Source organism: Cibotium barometz, chromosome 38 (genome assembly GCF_041138505.1).
Source record: "Cibotium barometz isolate CiBa-2024 chromosome 38, ASM4113850v1, whole genome shotgun sequence".
Classification (NCBI taxonomy): Eukaryota; Viridiplantae; Streptophyta; class Polypodiopsida; order Cyatheales; family Cibotiaceae; genus Cibotium; species Cibotium barometz.
Genome location: NC_141083.1, coordinates 28,046,261 through 28,071,345, shown reverse-complemented (window position 1 = coordinate 28,071,345; position 25,085 = coordinate 28,046,261). Strand labels below are relative to the sequence as shown.

General features: G+C 44.7%; 1 protein-coding gene across 2 annotated transcripts in view; it reads left to right on the top strand.

Moving 5' to 3' along the window:
* Positions 1–14,923, top strand: part of LOC147616550 (acyl-CoA-binding domain-containing protein 6-like) — a 62,304-nt gene extending 47,381 nt beyond the window's left edge. For both annotated transcript variants that reach the window (XM_086777618.1, XM_086777617.1), the window contains exons 13-18: positions 12,653–12,741; positions 13,202–13,285; positions 13,395–13,592; positions 13,695–13,847; positions 14,089–14,148; positions 14,447–14,923. In XM_086777618.1, coding sequence (XP_086633744.1) covers positions 12,653–12,741; positions 13,202–13,285; positions 13,395–13,592; positions 13,695–13,847; positions 14,089–14,148; positions 14,447–14,635 — 773 coding nt within the window. In that variant the 3' untranslated portion in view covers positions 14,636–14,923. The remainder of the gene's footprint in view (positions 1–12,652; positions 12,742–13,201; positions 13,286–13,394; positions 13,593–13,694; positions 13,848–14,088; positions 14,149–14,446) is intronic.
* Positions 14,924–25,085: the final 10,162 nt, after the last annotated feature.

Sequence of the window (25,085 nt, the reverse complement as noted above, 5' to 3'; positions counted from 1 at the left end):
TGGGAACAAAGAAGAACTAAAACCTGCAAGTGGCTGTACAGCAAATCAGCCCGCCTTCCTCTTGCTTCTCCTCTTCCCGATCAGCCCAAAACAGTCCACCAATCAGCCACAAAACAGTCCCCCTCTTGCTCACACAAATCCCAAGACCTATCTTGAGCCTAGGGCTCTGATACCATGTCAGAATACGTAGCGGAGATGATGACCAAATCTGGGAACACGAGAGCAAAAACGCAGGCAGAAAAACAGCACAAGAGAGAGAGAGAGATGTAGGGCTCTATATACACAAGAAGATCCCGAGAAATGATACAAATGAGGTATGGGGGCTGAGGACCTATATATACCTCCCTGGAAGGGCAGTCGGCCAGCACTAAAGTGCCCACGACTGAAGAAAGAGGTCCCATGACTGCATAAATGCAATCGGCCAGCAAACTGGTGCCCACGACTGATTAAAAACAGTCGCCCAGCAGCAAGAGTGCCCACGACTGATAAACACCCAGTCGGCCAGCACTGTACTGCTCTTGGCACCCTCTGACAGCCCTCCCAAGCCTCAGAAAAATGGGAAAAAATAGGGGAAAAATGCGGGGAGTGAGGAAAAATGGTAAAACACCTCATAAGGGCGGGCACACCCACAACAAAGGCCCTGGTGTATACAACTAGACAGGAGATGACTTCTAACAGCCTGTAGGACCTACATGTCGGTGCTTAGGGTCCCAATCGTGTCTGTAAGGGATCTAATCTGGAGGTCCCTGTGCGTCGCCTCCTCTGTCAGTACCCTTATCTGCATGTCTCTCTGTGAGGACTCTAGCCTGGAAGAGGCTAATTGAGCCCCAAGAGAGGCTATAATCGTCTCTTGAACCTGGGATCGGTCCAAGAGGGCTCTGAGCGGCAAGGCGAATCTCGTGAAGTCCGTCGTCTGTAGATAGGTGGGGGAGGGAGTAGAACTGTGAGGTGGGGTCGGTGATGAGGATGAGCCTGCTGGTGAGGACGTGAGGATCTGGGTGGGCTGTGAGGGGTAGAGGGTCGGGGTCGATTGAGAGAGGAAGAAAGGGGGGGAGACGGTCTGTGAGGGAGTGAAGGAATGGGTGGGGAGGAGAGGCATGTGTAGAGTAAGGAGTCGGGTATGGAAAGGGTGAAAAATATGAGGCAGGGGTGGGTACTGTTGAGGTAAGAAGAGGAGTAGGGGAGGTTGTGGGGGAAGAGAGGGGTGATGAGGCAGGAAGAGGAGTGGGGGAAGAGATAACTGTGTAGGGGGAGGGGGAAGATGAGATCAATGGCAACCCTGTGGAGGGCATCAAGATCGGTATCGATGGAGAAACCATCGGTACCGACAGTGTGGATACCGACTGTGTCAGGGGGCCTGTCTGGAGAACTGTTTGGAGCCCACTTGTGGAGCTCTGTGGTGTATCCAACACCCCCTTTCGGGAGCGTGTGTGGTATCTGATAGTGTCATCCTCCGCGTGTGTGTCCTTGCTTTGATTGCTGGTATCTGGTTTGCTGATGTTTTCTGCGTTTTCTTTCTCCTTTTCTTTCTTTTTCCTTGCCATTGTTGATGGGCTGGTTGGGGGGGTAGACATGAGGATGAAGAGGCTGTGGGAGAGAGAGAGAGGAGATTATGTTGCGGCCTCCTTGGGGGCCTAAGAGAGAAAATTATGTTGCTGCTTTGGGGGCCTGAGGAAGGGTGAGTGGGATACAGGGGGTAGTCGGGGCCGGGTGCGCGCAGCACCCAAGTGCGAAATAGGCAGAACAGGGCACGCAGGCACAGGGTGCAGGCATGTAGAGAGAGAGAGAGAGAGAGAGAGAGAGAGAACCCCAAAACGCAGGCACTAAATACAGCAGCGAAACCCTAAAAACGCAGGCATGGTGAGTAGCGAAATCCTAAATACAGCGAGAGAGAGAGAGAGAGAGAGAGAGAGAGAGAGAGAGAGAGAGAGAGAGAGGGTGCCGCATAGGGTGAAGGAGAGGTAGGTATGATTGCCGCATATCGTGAAGGAGAGGTAGGTATGATTAGCTCTGAGTGTTTGGGGGGCGGGGGGTGGTGGTGGTGGTGGAGGGGGGGAGGTGGGGGGGTTTGGTGAAGTCATGGATGTGAGTAGACAAGGCTGGGGATCAGATAATCCAGTGTGCCAGAACCTCCACCATGTGGGAAGCAAGTGAGACCACCCAAGGGTGGCCATCTATTTACCCCGTTATATATAATGAGCCGGTGGCCAGTTCCCATGTCAAGGAAGTACCTGCCAAAAGTTGTGGTGTGCCCTAGGTCCTGTGATGTCCTCTGTTACCATGTATCTTGAGGGTCTAGCTCCTATATTGAAATGGGGTCTCCAAAATCCATTAACTGAACGTGATGGCTCTCTGTCGTGATGTTAAAGTCCCCTATTAGGAGAATGCTGCCTAATTTGGAGTACTGCATGATGTCCTCCTATATAGGAATGTATGGCGATCGCCCACAGGGCTAGGAATATGAAAATGTCCTGGGTGTTTCCATTTTTTTCATTTTCTTTTTAGTTCTCCCGTGTGATTCCGTCACACTCTTCTTTGTATCTTTGAAAACCCTAGCACATAGGCACGAGTGTTCTACAATTGGTATTAGAGCCTAGTGAACCTGCAAATTTTTGCTTTTCTGGCACCCGTGCGCATTGTCTGCTTGGATAGGGTAGAGCCCTCAGGTTCTAGGAGTACACAAGGTTGGGTTTGGGTAAGGCACTATTTGGGTTCTTTCTGGTGTATTGGTACCTTGCTGTCCCACCACCCCTTTCTTAAATGTGAAGGACTGCAACCCTCACCATCTCTCTTATTGGTCACTATTTCTAGCTCTTGAGCATGGATTCAATGGCACTTATGGAACTCCGAACTGCTTTTCCGTATGGAGGCCATGGTTACGAAGTCATGATGGGGGAGAGTTCTAGGTTCGGGACCTAGCAAGACCAAAAGCCAAAGAGCAAGGATTGTGCTCACCTAGGCCTCGTACAAGTTGCAAAGGGTTCTAGTGGGGGAGCGTTATTGGAGGATTCTTCACAGCCATTGGGAGAGTTGGCTGAAGAGCCTTCCCTTTCTTCAGTAACAGAGGTGATTTTGACACAATGGCACCACAATAGGACACGTTAGTGGATATGTCTCCCTGCAACAAGAGGTCGTACCAGAAGACGAGGTTTCATCGGAGACAACTTTGGAGGACGGAGTGTTTTCTTTGGTGTATGGTAAGGTGTATTATTAGGAGTATGCTCCACAAGGAGGTGTCCATAGGGAGGACCAAGCATTGGCGCCCAACAAGACATGTTAGTGGTCTCCACCACGAGTGGTCGTGCCAGAAAATGAGGTTTCATCGGAGATGGCTTTGGAGGATGGAGTCTTTTCTTCGTTGTATGGCAGGGTGTATTCTTAGGAGTATGCTTCACAAGGAGGTGTTTATAGGGAGGACCAAGCATTGGCGCCAACAAGCAGGAAAATGTTGGTTTGAGCATACTAGTGCCCAATGGTAGTGGCAGTTATAGTGTTTGATGCAGGAGTTCTGGGAAGGTGTGGTTTCCGTTTGATTTCTTCATCTCGGCAAGTATGTATGGGGATTTTGGAAGCCAAGGAAGGTGGTCCATATGTGGAGTTTCATAGGTGGCCGGTGTTTAGATCGGGAGTGTTATCTACAGGAGACAATTTTGCCAGATCTTGGGCATGACGATATTCTATAGTTAAAGGAGCAATCCAAGGAGGAGGCTCGTTCAGAAGTAGAGAATGAGTGTGATGGAGATGCATATGTGCGCGTCGCAGCTTTTTTCATTTCTCGGGTTGAGCACACACCAAATGATGCTTCATTGCACCACGCCACAGCTCGAATAGCGAAAGTTTCCAACCAGGTCTTTAAAGGAGAGTCTTCACAATTGCCGTTCGCACTAGGTGGAGAATCTTTGGTGTTGGGGTAAAGGCGTTATGCCCACCCTTATAGTGTGTACAAGCCCATAAGTTATAGTACATAGTACACTTAGTACTTTTAATGTACTAAGTGCACTATGTGTACTAGTGCAATATACATGTGTGATAGGGGAGTCACACACTCATGCTTTTTCATGAGTTGACTTATCCCCACAACTCTCTCTCTCACTCTCCCTTTGCTTCTCTGTGTATGTCTCCCATGAATGAACTCTAACCTAACCCTAATTCAGGTTTCTCCCCATCAACTGGTATCAGAGCCTAGTGGTCCCTCCCTCTTCTCCTTGCTGATTTCTGGTCGTATTCAGCCCCATCAACTGGTCGCCTGCTTCCATCAACTGGTTACGTGGAGAAATTAAGCGTGTGCTGTAGGCGTGTGCTGTCTGGCTGCGTGTTGAACGCTAGACGCCTGGCCAACTGGAGTAGAAGGCGAATGGTTGCCCATGCAGGTCAAGCAAGCTGCAGCTACTCACTAGCGCAGTTCAGAGGCATCCCGGCAGTAGTGCAGCAGCAGGAGCCCGTCGACTTCAGGTGTGTAGGCTGGCTCTAGGCGAGCGAAGAAGCCAAGGACACAAAGAACGTACGCTCACAAGGCGTGGCGCTGGAATCGACGGGCAAAGCAACGGGCAGCAAAAAGAGTCAAGTGTCGTGCATCGCTTCCCTGTGGCGCCGTGTAACGCTGGCCACAAGGCGGATAGAGCCGTCGACTGCAAGTCGTCAGCTGGGCGCTAGGCGGAACAGGCATCTCACAGTCGGAGTGGAAGGGGTACGCTTGAAGGCACCATCATTGCTCACGCGTGATCTCCGCTGGGTTCCCTGCCGTCGCCTGCCGATACCACTTCTAAGGGGCTGGCCAACCAGCATACTTTGGCTGCCCAACCAGCACAACTGGCTGCCCACAGCCAGGTGGGGCTGCCCAGCTGCTTCAGAAACTACCCAGCATCGAAGTCGCCGCCACCACCGCCTCCGTCTCAACCTGCAAGTCAAGAAACTCAGAAAAATCAGAAATTTCAGAGGTATTTTTGCTTCAATTTTGCGAATTTCTTATCAATTCAAGCAATTGAGCAGGTACAGGTGCCCAATTGCTCAATTTTTGAGCAAAATTGGCAAAATTGGGTGACATTGGTCACAATCAGGATAAATTTGCAGGAAATTGGTCAAATCAGGATCAATTTGCAGGAAATTGGTCAAATCAGGATCAATTTGCAGGAAATTGGATGTCGAAATTTGGGGCTTTTGATGTAATTGTGCAATTAAGCACTCATACATGCTGTATGATGTGAAAAATCGCACATTTGGGCAAAATTGCAGCAAATTGCAGTGCAAATCAAGGGGCTTTTGTGCCGATTGAGTTGATTTGCATGCAGGCGATCGCATTTGATGCTGTGGATAATGTGTTGATGCCTTACAAGCACTCAATGTGCCTGTAAATCAAGGGGTTTTCATGTATTTGATGTATATGTGGCCAGGGGGAAGCATCGTGAACACTCTGGATGCCTTCATGTGCGCCAATGTACCATGCATGATCAGAAATTGATCTCAAATCAAGGGGCTTTTCAAGTTCGTATGCTTGTTGAGCTTGGCAAAGCAGCAGGCAAGACATTTATGCCTTGAATCCTCAAAAATCAGCTTGCAGTCAAGGGGCTTTTGCCCAATTTCTGTTCGGAACTGTTTTATGCAGTGTACAGGACTGTAAAAGTCTGATTTTCACTCTTTTGGACAGCCAGGAGAGCATTTATTGCTACTGTACCTGTTGGTACAGATTTGGCACATCTTTGTGCATGTTTTGGCATGGCTGTACACTGTTTTGAGTGACCAAAAGGTTCAATTTCAGCTGCTGAAATTGCCGGTACAGGTTTGGTACATCATTGGGGAGCACTTGGTACTGCTGTACAGTACTTTCGAAGGGCAAAAGAGCACATTTGAGGTGCTGTCCAAAATCTGCAGCAACCAGATTTTGGTGTTTTCATCACATAAAGTGGGAGAAAAGTTGCATTCTTGCTTCCGCAGTGGGAGATAAAGCTTGGGAGAACATTTGTGAGCACTTTGTGTGCTTAGGGTGCAGTGTTTGCACATCTTGGGTGCAGTGTTTGCACATTTGCAGGGAGTCAGGCATTAAAGGTTGCATTTTGCTATGGCAACCACAGGTGAGAGCTCTTCATTGCTTCACATCAAGAAGCTTGAAGGCTCGCAGAATTATGATATTTGGCAAACCCAGTGCTACAATGTGTTGCTTCAGAAAAAGCAGCACAAGCCTATCAAAGAAAGGGGTGTGATGCCCGCTTCTCTTACTGCTGAAGAGTGGGAAGATATGGATGAGCTGGCAAGATCTACTATCATGTTGTCTGTGTCAGACTCATTACTTTTCAGCATTCGTGAAGAGAAGACAGCTTGGGGAATGTGGCAGAGATTGCAGGACTTGTATGCCCAACAAAGTGCCTCAAGCAAAGTGTATTGGTTGAAGAAACTCATAGGTCTTCAGATGAAGGAAGGGGCTTCTATGACAGCCCATCTAAATGAGTTTAATGGTATTGTCAGCCAGGTCATTAATCAAAAGTTGGCAATGGACGATGAGTTCAAAGCCACTTTTCTGTTATGCACTTTGCCAGAGAGTTGGGACACATTCAGGACAGCCACTAGCAATTCGAATGCTATGCTGTCATATGCAGATGTTGAGGGTGCTCTTCTTCAAGAAGAGATGAACAGGAAAAACAACTCTGTTGGAAAGTCCAATGCAATGAATGCACGTGGGAGATCCCAGCAAAGGGGGAAAAGCCAAGAACGGGGAAGGAGCAAGTCTCGCTCCAAAAAGGATTTGGAATGCCATTATTGTGGCAAGAAGGGACACATCAAAAAGCAATGCTACAAATGGAAAAATGATCAAAAGGAAAAGGGAAAAGGCAAAGACAAAGAGAAAGACGAAGCCAAAGATGTAAAGCCAAAGGGCAAAAGTGGAGTCAAGATCGAAGAAATCAATGTGTCACATGCAGGTGGCAGTGAGGATGAGGTCCTCTTTACGTCTTCACTTGATGCCCATTCACTTCTTACAGGTGGTCATGGTATGCACTCATGGATCATTGATTCAGGTGCCTCCTTTCATGTCACAGGTTGCAGAGACTTGTTTGTCAGGTACACTGCTGGCAATGAAGGAGTGGTTTATTTGGGTGATAACCATGCATGCAAAATTCTTGGCAGAGGTGATGTGAGGCTTGTATTTTCAGATGGCTCACAGCTTATGCTCCATGATGTCAGGCATGTGCCTGAGATCAAGAAGAATCTGCTTTCTACTGGACAGCTTGATGATGCTGATTATGTTACCACATTTGGTAGTGGAAAGTGGAAGATTAGTAAGGGCTCACTGGTTGTTGCCAGAGGCTCTAAGGTGGACACTCTTTACTTTATGCATGCAGGTGTTTGTCACCATGCTAATGTAAATGCAACCGAGCTGCCGGAAATCTCTATGTGGCATAGCCGGTTGGGACACATGAGTGTCAAGGGAATGGAGCAATTGTCTCGTTTGGGTTACTTGCCTTCTCTAAAGTTTTCAAGTTTTCAGTTTTGTGAGCATTGTATATATGGTAGGCAACTACAGTGCCCCCACAAGAAAGCTCTTGGACAGAAAGATGCTCAGTTAGAGCTTGTGCATACAGATGTATGTGAGATGCCTCAGCTTTCTTTGGGAGGGGCAAAATACTTTGTGTCGTTTATAGATGATGCCACACGCAAGGTGTGGGTCTATCCTCTTCGTTTGAAGAGTGATACATTCGCAGTGTTTCAGAAGTTTGTTGCTCATGTTGAGAATCAAACTGGCAAAACACTGAAGGCTTTGCGTTCCGACAATGGTGGAGAGTATACGTCCAAACAGTTTCAGGACTTTTGTGATGCTAAAGGCATCAAGAGGGAGCTCTCTACTCCTTATGATCCTCCACAAAACGGGACAGCAGAGAGGATGAACAGGACCATACAGGAGAAGGTCCGTTCTATGTTGTCACATGCTGCATTACCTCATGGTTTTTGGGCTGAAGCTGTTATGACAGCCGTTCACCTTATAAACAGGTCACCTAACACGAGGCTTGGTGGGAAAGTGCCAGAAGAAGTATGGACAGGGAAGCCTCCGTCATACAAGCACTTGAGAGTGTTTGGTTGCGTTGCGTACGTGCACATACGCAGGGAAATGCGCACCAAACTTGATCCTAAGTCTCATAAATGCACATTCCTAGGATATGGTGACAGAGGTGAAATGGGGTATAGACTTTGGGATCCCATGAATAGAAAGATCATACGCAGCAATGATGTCATTTTTGATGAAACATGCATGTATAAGGAGCCTGCAAGGCAACAGGAGCCTAGCAGAGTCATCTTTGATGATGATGGACATCATGGACAACAACAAAGGGCTGTAAATCAGCCATTACAGCAGGAAAACCAGCCCTTAAATGGTGCTGAAAATGGTCCAAATGGACAGCCAGAGATGGCAGAAGATATCCCTATGGATATACCACAGTTAGAGGAGATACCGGGCATGATTTTTCAGCCTTATGGCATGGAACAGGAGCCACCAATGGGTGATATGCAGGCTGGACAGCAACCTGCAAATGATGGTCATTGGGTACGGAGGTCCACTAGACCCTCTAGAGCCCCTGACAGGTTTGTTCCAGGGGTTGACTATTTGATGCTTACTGACTGTGGAGAGCCCTCATGTTATAAAGAGGCTTTACAGAGGGCAGACAAGGCTCTATGGGAGCGTGCCATGAAGTCAGAGATGGATTCTCTGCATAAAAATGGAACTTGGAAGTTGGTGCCTTTGCCTGCAGGCAAGAAGGTTTTGCCATGCAAGTGGGTATACAGGCTCAAAGTTGCATCAGATGCTAAGCCAAGATACAAAGCCAGGTTAGTGGCTAAGGGCTTCAAGCAGGAATATGGTGTGGACTTTGAGGAGATCTTCTCTCCAGTGGTCAAAATGACCACACTTAGAGCTGTGTTAGCTTTGGTTGCGCATGATGATCTGGACTTGATTCAGATGGATGTGAAGACTGCTTTTCTTCACGGTGATCTCCATGAGGAGATATATATGCAGCAGCCAGAGGGTTATGCAGTAAGTGGAAAGGAGAAGCTTGTATGCAAGCTGAAAAAGAGTCTTTATGGGCTCAAACAGGCACCAAGAGAATGGTATCATAAATTTGATACATTCATGAAATCTCAGAAATTCAGGAGAAGTGACATAGATCACTGCTTGTACACCAAGACAGCTTTGGATGGCAGTCTCTTGATTCTCATTTTGTATGTTGATGATATGTTGATTGCCGGGAAATCTCGTAAAGAGATGGATGCCTTGAAGCAGAGGCTGCATCAAACCTTTGATATGAAGGATTTGGGTGATGCAAATCACATCTTGGGTATGCGGATACTTCGGGACAGAAATCAGCATGTGTTGTATTTGTCTCAGAAGGAATACATTGGCAAAGTCTTGCAGAGGTTCAATATGGACGGGGGGAAGAAAGCTAGTACTCCTTTGCCTCCATATGTGAAACTCAGTGCTATGGACAGCCCACAGTCGGATAGTGACAGGGCTGATATGGCCAAGATTCCGTATGCTTCAGCTTGTGGCAGTCTCATGTATGCCATGGTTGCTACTAGGCCGGACATTGCATTTGCAGTGGGAGTGGTTTCTAGATACATGGCCAACCCTGGCAAGAAGCATTGGGAAGCAGTGAAAGGTGTCATGAGATACCTGAAGGGCACACAGGATTTGTGCATTTGCTTTGGCAAACAGGATGCATTAGTGCATGGTTACACGGATTCGGATTATGCCGGTCATCCAGATAACCGGAAGTCTACTACCGGTTATGTATTTACATTCACAGGAGGTGCTGTGTCATGGATATCCAGGATGCAGAAGTGCACTGCCTTATCTACTACAGAGGCCGAGTATATTGCAGCCACAGAGGCTTGCAAGGAGGCATTATGGCTATCTCGGTTAGTGGTTGATTTGGGCTATACAGGGGATATTCCATTGTTGCATTGTGATAGTCAGAGTGCCATCCAGTTGGCAAAGAACCCTGTCTTTCATGCAAAGACGAAGCATGTGGATGTGAAGTATCACTTCATCAGAGAGGTGATAGAGAACAAGCAAATTCAGCTTGTTAAGATTCATACGGATGACAACCCGGCTGATCTGTTGACGAAGAGTTTGCCTCCAGAGCGGTTTGCTCATTGCAGACACTTGATGGGCATTGGATGAGGCCAGTTTCAGCCTTGATATGGCCTTGTATATTATCATGTACATGCTGATTTTTTTTTCTTTACTTAAGGGCACTTTGCCTTTAAGTGGGAGGTTGTTGGGGTAAAGGCGTTATGCCCACCCTTATAGTGTGTACAAGCCCATAAGTTATAGTACATAGTACACTTAGTACTTTTAATGTACTAAGTGCACTATGTGTACTAGTGCAATATACATGTGTGATAGGGGAGTCACACACTCATGCTTTTTCATGAGTTGACTTATCCCCACAACTCTCTCTCTCACTCTCCCTTTGCTTCTCTGTGTATGTCTCCCATGAATGAACTCTAACCTAACCCTAATTCAGGTTTCTCCCCATCATTTGGCTTCTGTGGCGGTTGCTTGAGTTTCTAGGCTCGTTGAGGAGGACTCTCCTCACCTGCCGTTTGCATTGGGTGGAGTATCTTTGGTGTCCGATGCTATGGAGGCACCACATGGGCACATATCCCCAGTGAACTTATTTCCTAGAGAGTGTACCGACAATAGCTTTTTCTTCAGTGTATGAGCCAATATATTACTTGGATTATGTTCCAGAGGGAGATGGTGGTCTAGACATATAGGTGTAGAGCAGTAGTGATGGATACAGATTTGGGACAATTCTTATGAAGAGTATTGTTCTTGGTTTTGCTTTCTTTCTTTAGGGTGCATTGGAGTTGATGCAAGAAAATATTGTGATGCATCTGAGCCAATGCATTTGTGGCTGGAGTATGGGTAGTGGAGTTTTGCCACCCAAGCCTTTCTTTGGAGTGTTCTTCCCATGGGTTACCAGAGGATACTCAACGGCTTGGAGTGTTTTTTCATGGATGGTTGGACAATTGGAAAGTGTTGGATCGGGCAGAAGTTTGTCATCCGCAAGTCTCTTTGCATGTCTTTGTGCTGTTGTGGCAAGGACGGAATGTGAGCCTTCGCACTGGACGCAAAGTGGTTTCACAGTGTTTGGGATCTTGGTACCTTGGATAAGCTTTGCTTGGATCTTTTGCTTTTATGAAAGGGCACTTTATATAGATACCGTACATCTGTGGACAACTGCAATGCAAGTGGAAAGAATGTGACACACCTCACCTATGTACGTACAGGCTGGGTGCAACAGTTGAGCAATATGTGTAGCAGTCGGGCTGCCTCGTGCGACAGGTGCTAGTGGTACGTGAAACTACCATGTGGCAGCCGGCGAGCTTGACCAGCACAACAAGTCATGGGCAGTCCTATAAACAGGCCGACAACATCATATGCAAGCCGACCAACATTGGGATGTGTATATATACGCATAGTGGAAAATTGTCCTTATCATCTGCATATTCTTAGAGTTGGTCCACCTAGAGTGATTCTCTGCAGGGCGTGCTGACCAAGGAGAAGTTTCAGCAGAGCGTGGTTGTCAACTGCTGTTTGTGTTCTCAGTCTTCTCTCTTGAACTTCAGTTGTAATACTTTCTTCTTGTACATAATACAGATCAGTAGTTTAGGACTCTTCTGTGTATTGAGTGTGTGATTCCGTTGCACTCTTCTTTCTATCTTTGAAAGCCCTAGCACATAGACACGAGTGTTCTACATAAGGTGTCAAAGAGCCATCCCTTAGTACTAGTGTCACATGCGTTGCGGAAGCGTGATCATGATAAACACTAAACAAAAGTGATTAATGTTAATCCTATGTTTAGCAAACACATAGAAGACGAGATGAACCGTAATCTTTTTTTTTTTTTTGTGAAATGGTGTTTTATATTATATGTAAAAAATGTACATCAGCCACATGGCTCACATAGAACCTATGGCACCAAAAAAACCCCCACAAAAGATCCTCTAAAGGATCATGACCATGCAAACCTGTACACTAATAAGAAACCCTAATCTATTGTATATTCCAAAACATGAATATGTACAATGGATCTAGGATCTAAACATAGATAGATCCAATTTGTGCATGCTATTCTATGATGAAGAGGCTCTCTCTCCCTGTGTAAGTCTCTGAGAAACCTCCCACCATCAGACCAAAAGGTCCCATTGCAGTTCCATGTGTCCATGTGGAGTGCATCTGTGGTCCTGTAGATCCTGCATTGCTATGTGGGACACTGCTTGGTAATGATGACAAGGCCATGTTGGTATACTACCCATTTGCTTGCCTTGCCTCCGCTTGGACCATTCCAAGTTTCTTTCCCTCTACATGCAAGGGGTGATATCATGACACAATAGATCTTTGTGGAGTAGGGGGTTCCCCTTTTCACTAAGAAGGCCAAGCAGGATTCCATATCTTTGAACTTGAGAAGCAAGGGCCTCTCCCTAGTGAGGTACTTACTCGTCCACCAAGTGTCTAAGAAAGGGGGTTCTGGTGATGCCCATTCATCGGCACAAAGTCTCACCTTCTTCCCTCTGGGGGGGGAGAGAGAGAGAGAGAGAGAGAGAGAGAGAGAGAGTCTGAGAGAGATGTTCCACTTGTATATAGCTCTAACTGTTAAGACAGGTATCTCGGAGACCATGGTTCTGAACATGTTGACGCTAGTGTGGTCTGTAGCTGCATCAGCAGAGGGAAGAACATCAGTTGCAAGTGAAGTAAGCTTAATGATCTGTATAGCTCATGTTTATATCAAACCTTTCTTTGCTCCTGGTTTATCTAAAAATGAACGTTTTGTGTTTGTCTTCATGTTATGTAGCACATTTCTGTGCATTTAAAGAAGAAACAAAGGAAAGCATTTTTTTAATAGACAGGATGAACATTTTCGAGTTGGGTCTTCATGCAATGCAGAATGTTTTAAAGTGCATTTAAAGAACAAACAAAGGAAACCACATGCACGCACACCTGCATACTTCTCTTGAGTTAGTTGTCTTTGGGCATGTAGGTGGATCTGATATTCATCACTTTGAAAGTTCATTTGATCTTGTTGAATTCTTAGTGTAACCAATCTTGCTTAGTTCTTGTGGTTATTCGATGGCAAAAGATGTAGTTGTTTAAGCACATGGTTTTTTCTTTGGTGAAAGAGAAAATCACAAATGTTTTTGGATGGTATTCCAGGGGCTCAGTGTGGTTTCTGCCACCAGCAATGGTGAAGAGGCCCTTATTACCTTTGGGGGTTACAATGGTCGCTATAGCAATGAGGTGCATTCTCAGTTCTTTTTTCTCACTGCAGGACTCTTTGCAGTTGAAATCACTGCATAATCACATTTCGTCGTTGCACATCTCTAACCCTCAAGAGCCCTAGTTGCAGGTTTATGTTATGAAGACAAATCAGAAGGTCAAGTCGCAACCAAAACAAGTTGAATCAGCAGCAGCTGCTGCTGTCAAAGCTGCTTATACTAATCAGATACCTTCTGCAAATGGTAACGATGGACTTCGTTTGAAAGATTCCTTGCAAGAGAACCGTATAAAAGAAATCATGATGGACATTCCAAAGTCCAAAAATATGGTAATACTTATATCTTCATAGACACAGCAGTTCTATGCACCTTTTTTTGTGCCAACACACCTCATGCAACAGGATAACATTTTTAGAGTTTCTGTTCACCAGAGCCATGCGTATGAAGAAATCAGGGAGCAGCTGGCTCTAACATCAAAAGCTAGTGAGGATCTGGAAGCAGCTGTCTCGATGTTGCAAGCTGAGAATGCTCGTCTGAAACAAGAGATTGGAGCAGCTCAATCCTCGAATTCAGAGCTTTCAATGGTTTGTTGTTCCAAACACTTCCAGTTTTTACTTAGCATGGATGCACTGCTCATGAATCCTGAAAAGTCCTGTCACATACTTTTGTCCCTGCTGAGTTGTTTTGGTATTTGATAGGCAAGTATAAAGACACTCCCACCTGTGGCAAGGGAAGAAATCCTGTGTCCGATGGCTGGGGGGGTGGGTTTGTGTGTAAAGACCCTTAGAATGGTCAAGATGTCTCTAAAACTTGTCTTTTTTGCAGGAACTGCATTCTGTGCGTGGACAGCTGGATGATGAACAGTCTAGATGCTTCCGTTTAGAGGTATTAAAAAAAAAAGATACTCTAGTCAGAAAGAGTGGTGGTCAACTCAATCAGCGATATTTCATAGCATATGTGCATCATTAGGGTTTTGCTAAAGCCTAATACCAATTTGGAGATGGTGTTCTAGGACTGCTGCCTAGATTTAGAGATGCAGGATGAGAGTAAAAATGAGAGTGTTATGTTGACAGTGAGAGAGAAACTTTGGATGCTTGGAATGGTAGTAATCATTTTGTAACGGAGAGGATAAAGCCTTGCATGTGTAGGGGCTGGAATGATGTGAAGAATGGTATTTTGGCAGGTTGATTCAGCAGAGCTACGGCAGAAGCTGCATTCTATGGAGGCATTGCAGAAGGAGTTGGAGTTGCTGCGCCGTCAAAAGGCTGCAGCAGATCAGGCAGCTTCCACTGCAGTGCAGAAGCAGTCCTCGGGGGGTGTATGGGGTTGGCTAGCTGGGACTCCTCCCAATGGAAATCTTGTGGAGACCTAAATCTAGCTGTATTACATCTGGTAATGAAGAGTTGGCTTTTGATGACATACCCTTTCATGGCTCAGTTTTTGAATACCTTTTAGGTACGGCATTTCTAAACTTGTGGTGGCGAGCTCCCTGAGGATTTATATGTAGAATTTTTTGATTCTAGCTAGCACTAGATGTACAAGCAAGATCCTTATGAAGGTTGTTTTCAGGGAAAACTGGGCAACAGCTTGGGATCCTATTTGTACGCTTTTTACATAAGATACGTTTTTAAATCCAATTGAACTTTCCAGGTTGTGATCACTGTTCCATGGTAAAATCTGTGTTGTTTGGGGCACCCAAAACATGAACATCTTATTGTTGAGTACTCTCAACAAAGGTATGGAGGGGTGGCACGTGGCCACAGGGAGGTGCAATTTGCTAGCACTAGATGTACAAGCAAGATTCTTATGAAGGTTGTTTTAAGGGAAAACTGGGCAACAGCTTGGGATCCTATTTGTATGTTTTGTACATAAGATCTTCCCTTACATACTTATTTGCTGTACTTATTCTTTCTATTTGCAACTTCCCTTAGTGCAAGGCTTCATTATGGCTGAGTCTGCCCTGCATCTCTAGAGGTTTGATAGAAACTCAGTACGAAGGGCTTTGTGTGAATATATGCTCTTATGTGTGTGTGTGTGTGGAGTGCGTGTGTGAGCATATCTTGATACAGAGTTCTACACCCACTATTGGGCACTGATGACATTAGTGGGGATGTCGTAGTATCTAGTCCATACTATGCATAATAGAGTTGATAGTTGTATAGTCTTGTGGGTTGACTACCATGAGTATATAACATGCACGTTCCTAGTTTGCCCTGCATCTCCGGAGGTTTGACAGAAACTCAGTACGAAGGGCTGTGTGAATATATGCTCTTATGTGTGTGTGTGTGGAGTGTGTGAGCATATCTTGATACAGAGTTCTACACCCACTATTGGGCACTGATGACGTTAGTGGGGATGTAGTATCTAGTCCATACTATGCATAATGGAGTTGATAGTTGTATAGTCTTGTGGGTTGACTACATGAGTATATAACATGCACGTTCCTAAAAGGTGAATTTGGGCATGTTCTTGGATTCATCTAGGTATATATATATAAGATACATTTTTAAATCCAATTGAACTTTCCAGGTTGTGATCATTGTTCCATGGTAAAATCTGTGTTGTTTGCGGCACACTTTCAAGCCTTATAACCTCCCCAAAACTTGAACATCTTATTGTTGAGTACTCTCAACAAGGTATGGAGGGGTGGCACGTGGCCACAGGGAGGTGCAATTTTCTTACTAATGAGGGCAGTGGGTAAGGCCTGGTTAAAAAGGTGGGCTGACATGGTGCGGACTCTTATGTAATGCAAGACCTTGACTTCATTTCATCTGTGTTCTTGTCCTAGATTTTCGGCCTTCACAACTGTTGTTTGTCTAGTTCATCATTTGCAGGCAGATCATGAACAAAAGGACAAGGAAAATGAGGACTGGAGAACAATCACTCAGAGAAAGTATGAGAAAGGTAAGAACCAGCCCCAAAGAAACCCCTTGCAAGAACTCACTAACAAACAAAGCACAAAGGGCGAAATCTAAAGGGAGGCTAGGAATAAGGCTAAGGAGTTTATAGTCCTATTGGAGGCATGCAGTCAAGATATTGTCAAAACCTTGGATGGAAACTAATAAGGCCTTCTCACATGTCATTAAATTGGCCTCATGGAATGTAAGAGGTTTATGCTCTCACAGCAGGCATACTTATGTAAGAAATTTTGTTAGGAAGGAATTTTTGGATGTCTTAATGCTTCAGGAGACCAAGTTGGGGGAAGAACCACTCAATATTAGAGGTTATGACTGCATTACTAGTATAGCCACTAGGGGCACTTGCTGTTGATCAGAAATAGATTTAAGGCTCATGATATCTACAATAATAGCTTACATAGGTTGATCAAATGTCAAATCATTGTGGACAACACTCCGTTGCCTTTCCCAAAAGAATGCAGTTGTTATAGGGTTGACCATAAATTGTAACTCACACAGTGATGTGTGTGGTCCAATGCAGACTGCATCTTTGGGAGGAAATCTTTACTTCGTAACCTTCATTGATGATTACAACAAATTCGGACAGTCTTACTCCATGAAATTAAAATTAGAGGCATTTTCTCATTTTCAACACTTTATTGCTTTGATTAAGAATGAAACTAGTTTAAAAGTTCAAACCCTCCATATAGATTTGGGCGAAAATATTTGTCTAATGCTTTCATGGATTTTTTGGCATACAAGGCATTAAGCAACAATGCACAACTCCTTATACACAACAACAAAATGGTGTTGCTGAGAGAAGAAATAGGACTCTAATGGAGATGGTTAGATGCATGGTTGAAGGTTAGTAGCTTTCACATAAGTTTTGGATGGAAGTAGTTCTTTGTGCTAACTATGTAATGAACAGGTGCCCCACTAAAGCTTTGAAAACCATCACTCCTTATGAATCTTGGTTCAATAGAAACCTAAGGTTGAACATATACACATTTTTAGTTATTTGGCATATGTCCATGTGCTAGCATAAAGCAGGACTAAGCTTAACAATAAGGTTGAACATATGCACGTTTTTAGTTATTCGGCATATGCCCATGTGCTAGCACAAAGAAGGACTAAGCTTGATGATAAGGTAGTGACATTTATTTTTATCGGCTATAGTTTAGAAACCAAATGCTATTATCTCTATAATCCACTTACCAAAGAAAATCATTATTAGTAGGGATGTTCTCTTTGTTGAGGATTCTGTCTATCCTATGACGAAATTCAATAAATATACCTATCCCAATTTCTTCTATGATGTTCTCTTTGCTGAGGATTTTGTCTATCCTATGATGGATTTATTGTCAGTGCTAATGTTTGTTTGATAATCAATAGATTTTGCCTACTGATTCTCGTTTTTGTTTGCAAGGGAAGAATGCTCGAGAAACTGATGCACCAACTTCTGATTCGTTGGAAGATGCAGTAAATTCTGAAAGATAAGAATCAATGAGTCTAGCATTATGCCTAAATGGTTTAGAAGCACCTTGCAAAGGATAGCAAATTGTTTGCTCCTTTGTAGAGTAGAACTAGATGCTAAAACTATTTCTTCACCAGATATTGCTAAGAAGGCCTACAATCACCCCCTTGGCATGAGTTTCAAAGAAAGAAGAAGTTTCTAGATGTGGATTATCGTGTATCATAGAACAACTACTCATTTAAAATTGGAGAAGGCTTGCAGTAATCCCCCTTGGCATGGAACAATCCAAGGTCTTGAGTACCTTGTAAGTATCTAAAGATATATTAATTACCTACCAATGCTTAGTGCCTAGGCAACGCATAAACTTTGGAAGCTATGGCACACCAAAGTTAATGTCTCACCATAATTTGCACAAATATGTAAGGCATCCAACAGCTTGATGATAAGTGGTTATGCCAAATGATTCTTTGGGATCAGAGACTAAGCTGTACACCAAGTTTCATTGGTATAGAGATTGGTTTGCAAGTTTCCATATTGAACCTTTTGACCAGTACTTTGACGTACTTGGACTCCATATTGAACGTTTTGAGAAATGCCTTGACGTACTTTCCATATTGAACCTTTGAGCAATGCCTTGACTATACCATCATCTTGTTGTATAAACTACATACCCAAGTAATAGTGCAAAAAATTACAAGATCTGACATCTCAAAAGTTGAGGTGAGGTCAGCCTTGAAAGTTGTAATCAAATCTTCATTGATTCTTGTTAACATGTCATTAAATATATCAACATAGATAAATACAACAAGCAAATCTTGCTTGTCCTTTTTGACATATAAAGTGCTTTCTATAGTACTATTTTGAAATCCTTATCTAGTCAAAGGCAAAAAAAAATGGTTCCAAGCCTTAGGGCTTGTTTCAAACCATATAAATCTTTCTTAAGTTTACAAATCTTTTGTTCTTAATTGGGTTAGGAAAATCCAGCTGGTTGACTCACATAAACTTCTTCCTATAATTCACCATTCAAGAATGTTGTTTTGATGTCCAATTGGTGCACTTTCCATCCATGGTAGGCTACCAAAGCAATAACAAATCTAATAGTGATCATACGAGAAGTGGGGGTAAAATTTTTATCGTAAATCAATCTCTTTCTGCTAGACATTACCTTTTACAACAAGTATGGCCTTGAACCTATCCAGACATCCATTAGCCTTTCTCTTGACTTTGTAAACCCACTTAGTATCAAGCGATAGATCCACTAGATCCCAACTGCTATTTTTTTTAATGGACTAAATTTTATCCAGCTTGCATGGCTTTAACCCAATTTGGATCTTCTTGAGCCTATTCAAAAGACTCAGGTTCATCTACATCATGTAGAGAACTGATAGGTAATTAATATATCTTTAGATACTTACAAGGTACGCAAGACCTTGGATTGTTCTATGCCAAGGGGGGTGACTGCATGCCTTCTCTAATTTAATTGGGTAGTTGTTCTATGATACATGATAATCCACATCTAGAAACTTCATATTTCTTAGAAACTCATGCAGCTCTTGGCTAAGAAAGATGTTGAGATATCGAGCTCTAGTGAGGCGGTGGACACTGATGACCCGCCTGGGGGATAGACCCCGCACTTACACCACTGGCATGGTTGGTGAGATCTTGGGTGATATGCGGCCAGTGGGATGACAGACTGTGTGACAGCCACTCTAGAGACTGGCATAGTTATAGCGCCAGCTCATTTAGTCGGGTTCACACTATAGAGAACCCGTGTATGTATTGGTTGAGTACCTTTCATATTATGTGTACTCTTATTCTTGTATATGGTGTGTTGAGTGTTGAGTAGAGAAGGAGAAGATTTTCAGCCTCTCACCTTGTGTGTTCTCTATTAGGGTTTTGTGAGTGTGTGTGTGTGCTTGCAAGAGCTCAAGCTCTCTTCCCCCCTGCATCTTTTCATGGTATCAGAGCCTGGTTCGTGCTAAGGGCTGAGCTGCAAGCAAGAGAACCACAGGAAGCGGTACGAGGGTAAGAGCTTCAACTACTCTTCCCTATTGTGTTGGTGACTACACCCTTGTCGGGAGCTCTACGGGAGGCACCGGCAAACGATCTCCGATTGAGGAGCTTTCTTCGCGGGAGTGAAGCTATAGGGCAACTATACCAGTCCTTCGGACTGGTCCTTCGGATTGAAATTTCATGGCCGAAAACGCGTTTCGGGCGCGTCTGGACCTCCGTTTTTCAGAAAGCAGGCGATTTCGAGCACTGCGGGTAAGTCATTGATTCTCTGCAGAACTCTGTTTGAAGAACTGCAGGAAGACAGATTGACTGTGCAGACACTGTGGGTGCTGCAAAGAGGTCTACAGTTGCCATTGGGTGTATGTATGTGCATTGAAGTCACTGGTTGTGACATTTGAGAGTACTACAGTACCGCTGTGCAGAAAATACAGCAATTGTGCAGAAAAACCAGAGTGCAGTTTCTGGTAAAATTGTGTGTTTGGCAAGATGTCTAATGATGGCATAACACAGATTGTGGCTGAGAAGCTGGACAAGAATAACTTCCATGCTTGGAGGTTCAGATTGACTAATTTCCTGATGGGAAAAGGCTATTGGGACTACATAGAAGGCGAGCATGAAGAGGCACCGGAGATACCGGATATAAATCCGACTGCTGCTGCAGATGTGAAAGAGTTCAAGGACTGGAACCAAGGAGCCAGGAAGGTTATGTATTGGCTTTCCATTAGTATACAGGACACCATGATTGGGCACATTCAGGATGCCAAGTCCCCCAAGGAGGCGTGGGACACCTTGGTAAAGCTTTATGAAACAAATACCAAGGCACGTAAGATACAGTTGAAGAATGAACTTCATACTGTGGAGAAAAAGAGCATGTCTGTGAATGACTATGCGTTGAAGATAAAGGGCATTGTCGAATCCCTTGCATCTATTGGTGTGTCAGTAGATGATGATGACAAGGTGGAAGTCTGTCTACGTGGTCTCGGGCCACAATACAAGGCGTTTAAGACGTCTATTCAGACTCGGGAAAACATTCCCAACTTTACAGATTTGGTGTCTATGCTGATTATCGAAGAGAAGAACTTGGGTGAAGACCAACAGTCTTCACAAAGCAAAAACAGTTCAGAGCAACAGGCCTTCTACACGAGTTCAGGAAGAGGACGAGGTAGAGGAGGCCGTGGACGCGGTCAAGGAGGTGGCCGAACAGGTAATCAGAATTATGGCCAGCAGCAGCAGCAACAACAACAGTCCCAGAATCAACAACAACAACAACACGCAGGTGGAAGAGGCAAATTCAGAGGCAGGGGGAGTCAAAGAGGCCGTGGAAATTGGCAAAGGCAATATAATGATGCACGTGAATGCTACTATTGTGGTAAGCCTGGACATGTGCAGTCAGAATGTTATAAGAAGCAGGCTGACATGCAAAATGGAAAAGTGCAGCAAAACAACTATGCATCCTCAAGCAGAAATAATGAGGACAATGAAAGGTTGTTTGTTATGCAGCATGTTGTGAATGCCATGTCTGAAAATGTTGATGCAGCACAAAAAGATAATGTATGGTATGTGGATTCAGGCGCTTCGAACCACATGACGAGTCATGGGGAGTGGTTCAAGGAGATGAAGAACCCGGAAAGACCAGGTTTTGTGGAAACAGGGGATGACACTGCTCATCCAATTGCCCACGTTGGAGATGTGCCATTATCTATGCAGGATGGCAAAGTGAAGTACCTTGCAGATGTACTTCATGTACCGAACATAACAAAGAATCTGGTTTCAGTTGGCCAGATGATTGAGCAGGGTTTACAGGTTCGGTTTAACCCAGATGGGTGTTATGTTGAAGATTTCAAAGACAAGTGCAGGTTGGTTGCAAAAGGCAACAGAGTGGGCAGAATGTTTACGTTGGATGTAGACATGCCTGAAATGAGTGCTGCGATGTTTGCAAATGGTTCAGGAGTTGTTGCAGACACAGACATATGGCATAAAAGAATAGGACATGTAAATGTGCAGAGATTGAAGTCTATGCAGACAAAAGGAATTGTGACAGGGCTGCCAAAATTTAAAGTGGAAGGTATGCAGAAAATATGTGAAGCATGCCAATTTGGGAAGCAAACAAAGCATGTGTTTCCACGTAACAGATATGTGAGCAGAAATGCACTAGATGTTGTGCATTCAGATGTATGGGGTCCTACGAAGACCGTGTCTATGGGAGGCTGCAGGTACTATGTCACTTTCATTGATGACCACACAAGGAAAGTGTGGGTATATTTCATGAAGGAGAAGAGTGAGGTGTTCACTCACTTTGAGAATTTCAGAGTTTTGGTTGAAAAGCAAACAGGGAAATATGTTAAGTGCCTAAGGTCAGATGGAGGGGGAGAATACTTCTCCAATGAGTTCTCTGATTTTTTGAAGAAGAATGGTATTCGGAGACAGTTCACATGCAGATACACTCCGCAGCAAAATGGAGTTGCTGAGCGGAAAAACAGGCACATTGCTGAGATTGCGCGAGCATTGATGGAAGAGAAGAATATGCCGCATTGCTATTGGGCTGAGGCTGTTTCTACAGCAGTATACATCATGAACAGGACTCCAACTGCAGCCATACATGATGTAACTCCAGAGGAGAGGTTTACTGGCAGAAAACCAGATTTATCTCATCTGAAAGTTTTTGGATGCATTGCATATGTGCATGTGCCAGATGAGCTGAGAACTAAGCTGGATCCGAAAGCTGAAAAATGTGTGTTTATTGGATATTCCCTTGAGCAAAAGGGATGCAGGTGTTATAACCCTGCTACACGTGAGTTGAGGGTAAGCAGGGATGTTGTATTTGATGAGATGAGCAGCTGGTATGCTGCTGAAAAAGAAGCTGTTGGGGCTGATTTGAGTGGAAGTGTGGTTGCACAGAATGCAGGTCAGCAATCACAGTCTTTGAGTGGACCAGGAGAGTCCTCATCTAGTGGGTCTGTTAATAGACCATGGAGTGGCAGGCTGCGTCATAATACCAGCCCTGCAAATGTGATTAGTACATCACGTAAAGGAAAAGAGAAAGTGGTTGAGCCCCTTGGTATGCCTGACATTTCTGCAGGGCATTCTCATGTTGATGGAGAGTCTAGTGGCTCAGATATGAGCCTTGATGAGGAGCTTGGGATCCCAGCTATGAGAACACCTGGTGTAAAGAAGGCTATGGAAGCCATGAATGAAAAGCTGCGAAGATCAGGGAGAGTGAAGAACCCTGTGCAGAGATTTACATATGATGGTTATGTGGCACATCACTATGCATATATGGCAAAGGTTGTGCAGGTTGTTGAGCCCACATGCATTGATGAGGCTGTTGGAAATGTGTGTTGGGAGAAAGCCATGGATGAGGAGATGGATGCACTATATGGAAATGAAACTTGGGATTTAGTGCAATTGCTAGCCATTGGATGCAAGTGGGTGTACAAAGTTAAACATAACAGTGATGGAAGCATAAACAGGTACAAGGCTAGATTGGTAGCCAAAGGATATGCGCAGACATATGGGATTGATTATGAGGAAACTTTTAGCCCAGTTGCCAAGATGGCAACGGTGAGAGTTGTGATAGCTGTGGCTGCGTCAAAGCAATGGTCTTTATATCAGATGGATGTAAAGAATGCATTCTTGCATGGGGATTTGCAAGAAGAGGTGTATATGTTGCAGCCACCTGGTTATGAGGATGTGGGTCACCCCGAGCATGTTTGCAGGTTGAAGAAAGCCTTGTATGGCTTAAAGCAAGCACCAAGAGCATGGTCTGACAAGATTTCTGAATATCTTGTCACTATTAGCTTTCATGTAGCCAATGCAGATTTCTCATTGTATGTGAGACATGGTGATAGAGGAGTTGTGCTTGTTGTCATCTATGTAGATGACTTGATCATTACGGGGGACCATGATGCAGAGATCTTTGATGTAAAGATCTTGCTAAGACAGAAGTTTGAGATGAAGGATCTGGGGGAGCTCAGATATTTCTTGGGCATTGAGGTGATTAGGTCACCACATGGTATTGGATTACTGCAGCGACAGTATGGCTTGGACATGTTGTCCAAGTATGGTATGACAGGCTGTAAGCCTATTTCTGTGCCATTGGATCAAAATGGCAAGTTGAGTGCAGATTCAGGAGAGATCTTGGAGGATCCTACTATGTACAGGAGCATAGTAGGAAGTTTGATCTACATGACGATCACCAGACCAGATTTGAGCTATGCTGTTGGGTTGGTGAGTCAGTTTATGCAGGTTCCACGGAAACCGCATTTGGATGCTGTGAGACGCATACTGAGGTATGTGAGGTCTACTTTGCATTGTGGACTATTCTATGAGACTGGGACAGAGATATGTGTCCATGGGTACACAGATGCTGATTGGGCTGGTAGTATCTCAGACAGAAGATCTACCAGTGGATTCATGTTTTCTTTGGGGAGTGCTGCTGTGACTTGGAGCAGCAAGAATACAGAGGCCGAGTATAGAGGAGCTGCTATGGCAGCATGTGAGGTAGCTTGGTTGAGGAAGCTACTTGCAGATTTGGGTCTATCAGTGGATAGACAAGTTGTCATTTTCTGTGACAACATTAGTAGTATATAGTTGGCCAGGAACCCAGTCTTTCATGCTCGTACGAAGCACATAGAGGTCCACTACCACTTCGTCAGAGAGAAGGTCTTGGCAGGAGACCTTGACCTTGTTTATGTCAGCACAGAGGATCAGGTAGCTGACATCTTCACCAAAGCATTGGGTACAGAGAAGCTCCGCAGATTCAGGGCTTCGCTTGGTGTATGGAGTTGAGCTCGAGGGAGAGTGTTGAGCTATCGAGCTCTAGTGAGGCGGTGGACACTGATGACCCGCCTGGGGGATAGACCCCGCACTTACACCACTGGCATGGTTGGTGAGATCTTGGGTGATATGCGGCCAGTGGGATGACAGACTGTGTGACAGCCACTCTAGAGACTGGCATAGTTATAGCGCCAGCTCATTTAGTCGGGTTCACACTATAGAGAACCCGTGTATGTATTGGTTGAGTACCTTTCATATTATGTGTACTCTTATTCTTGTATATGGTGTGTTGAGTGTTGAGTAGAGAAGGAGAAGATTTTCAGCCTCTCACCTTGTGTGTTCTCTATTAGGGTTTTGTGAGTGTGTGTGTGTGCTTGCAAGAGCTCAAGCTCTCTTCCCCCCTGCATCTTTTCATGGTATCAGAGCCTGGTTCGTGCTAAGGGCTGAGCTGCAAGCAAGAGAACCACAGGAAGCGGTACGAGGGTAAGAGCTTCAACTACTCTTCCCTATTGTGTTGGTGACTACACCCTTGTCGGGAGCTCTACGGGAGGCACCAGCAAACGATCTCCGATTGAGGAGCTTTCTTCGCGGGAGTGAAGCTATAGGGCAACTATACCAGTCCTTCGGACTGGTCCTTCGGATTGAAATTTCATGGCCGAAAA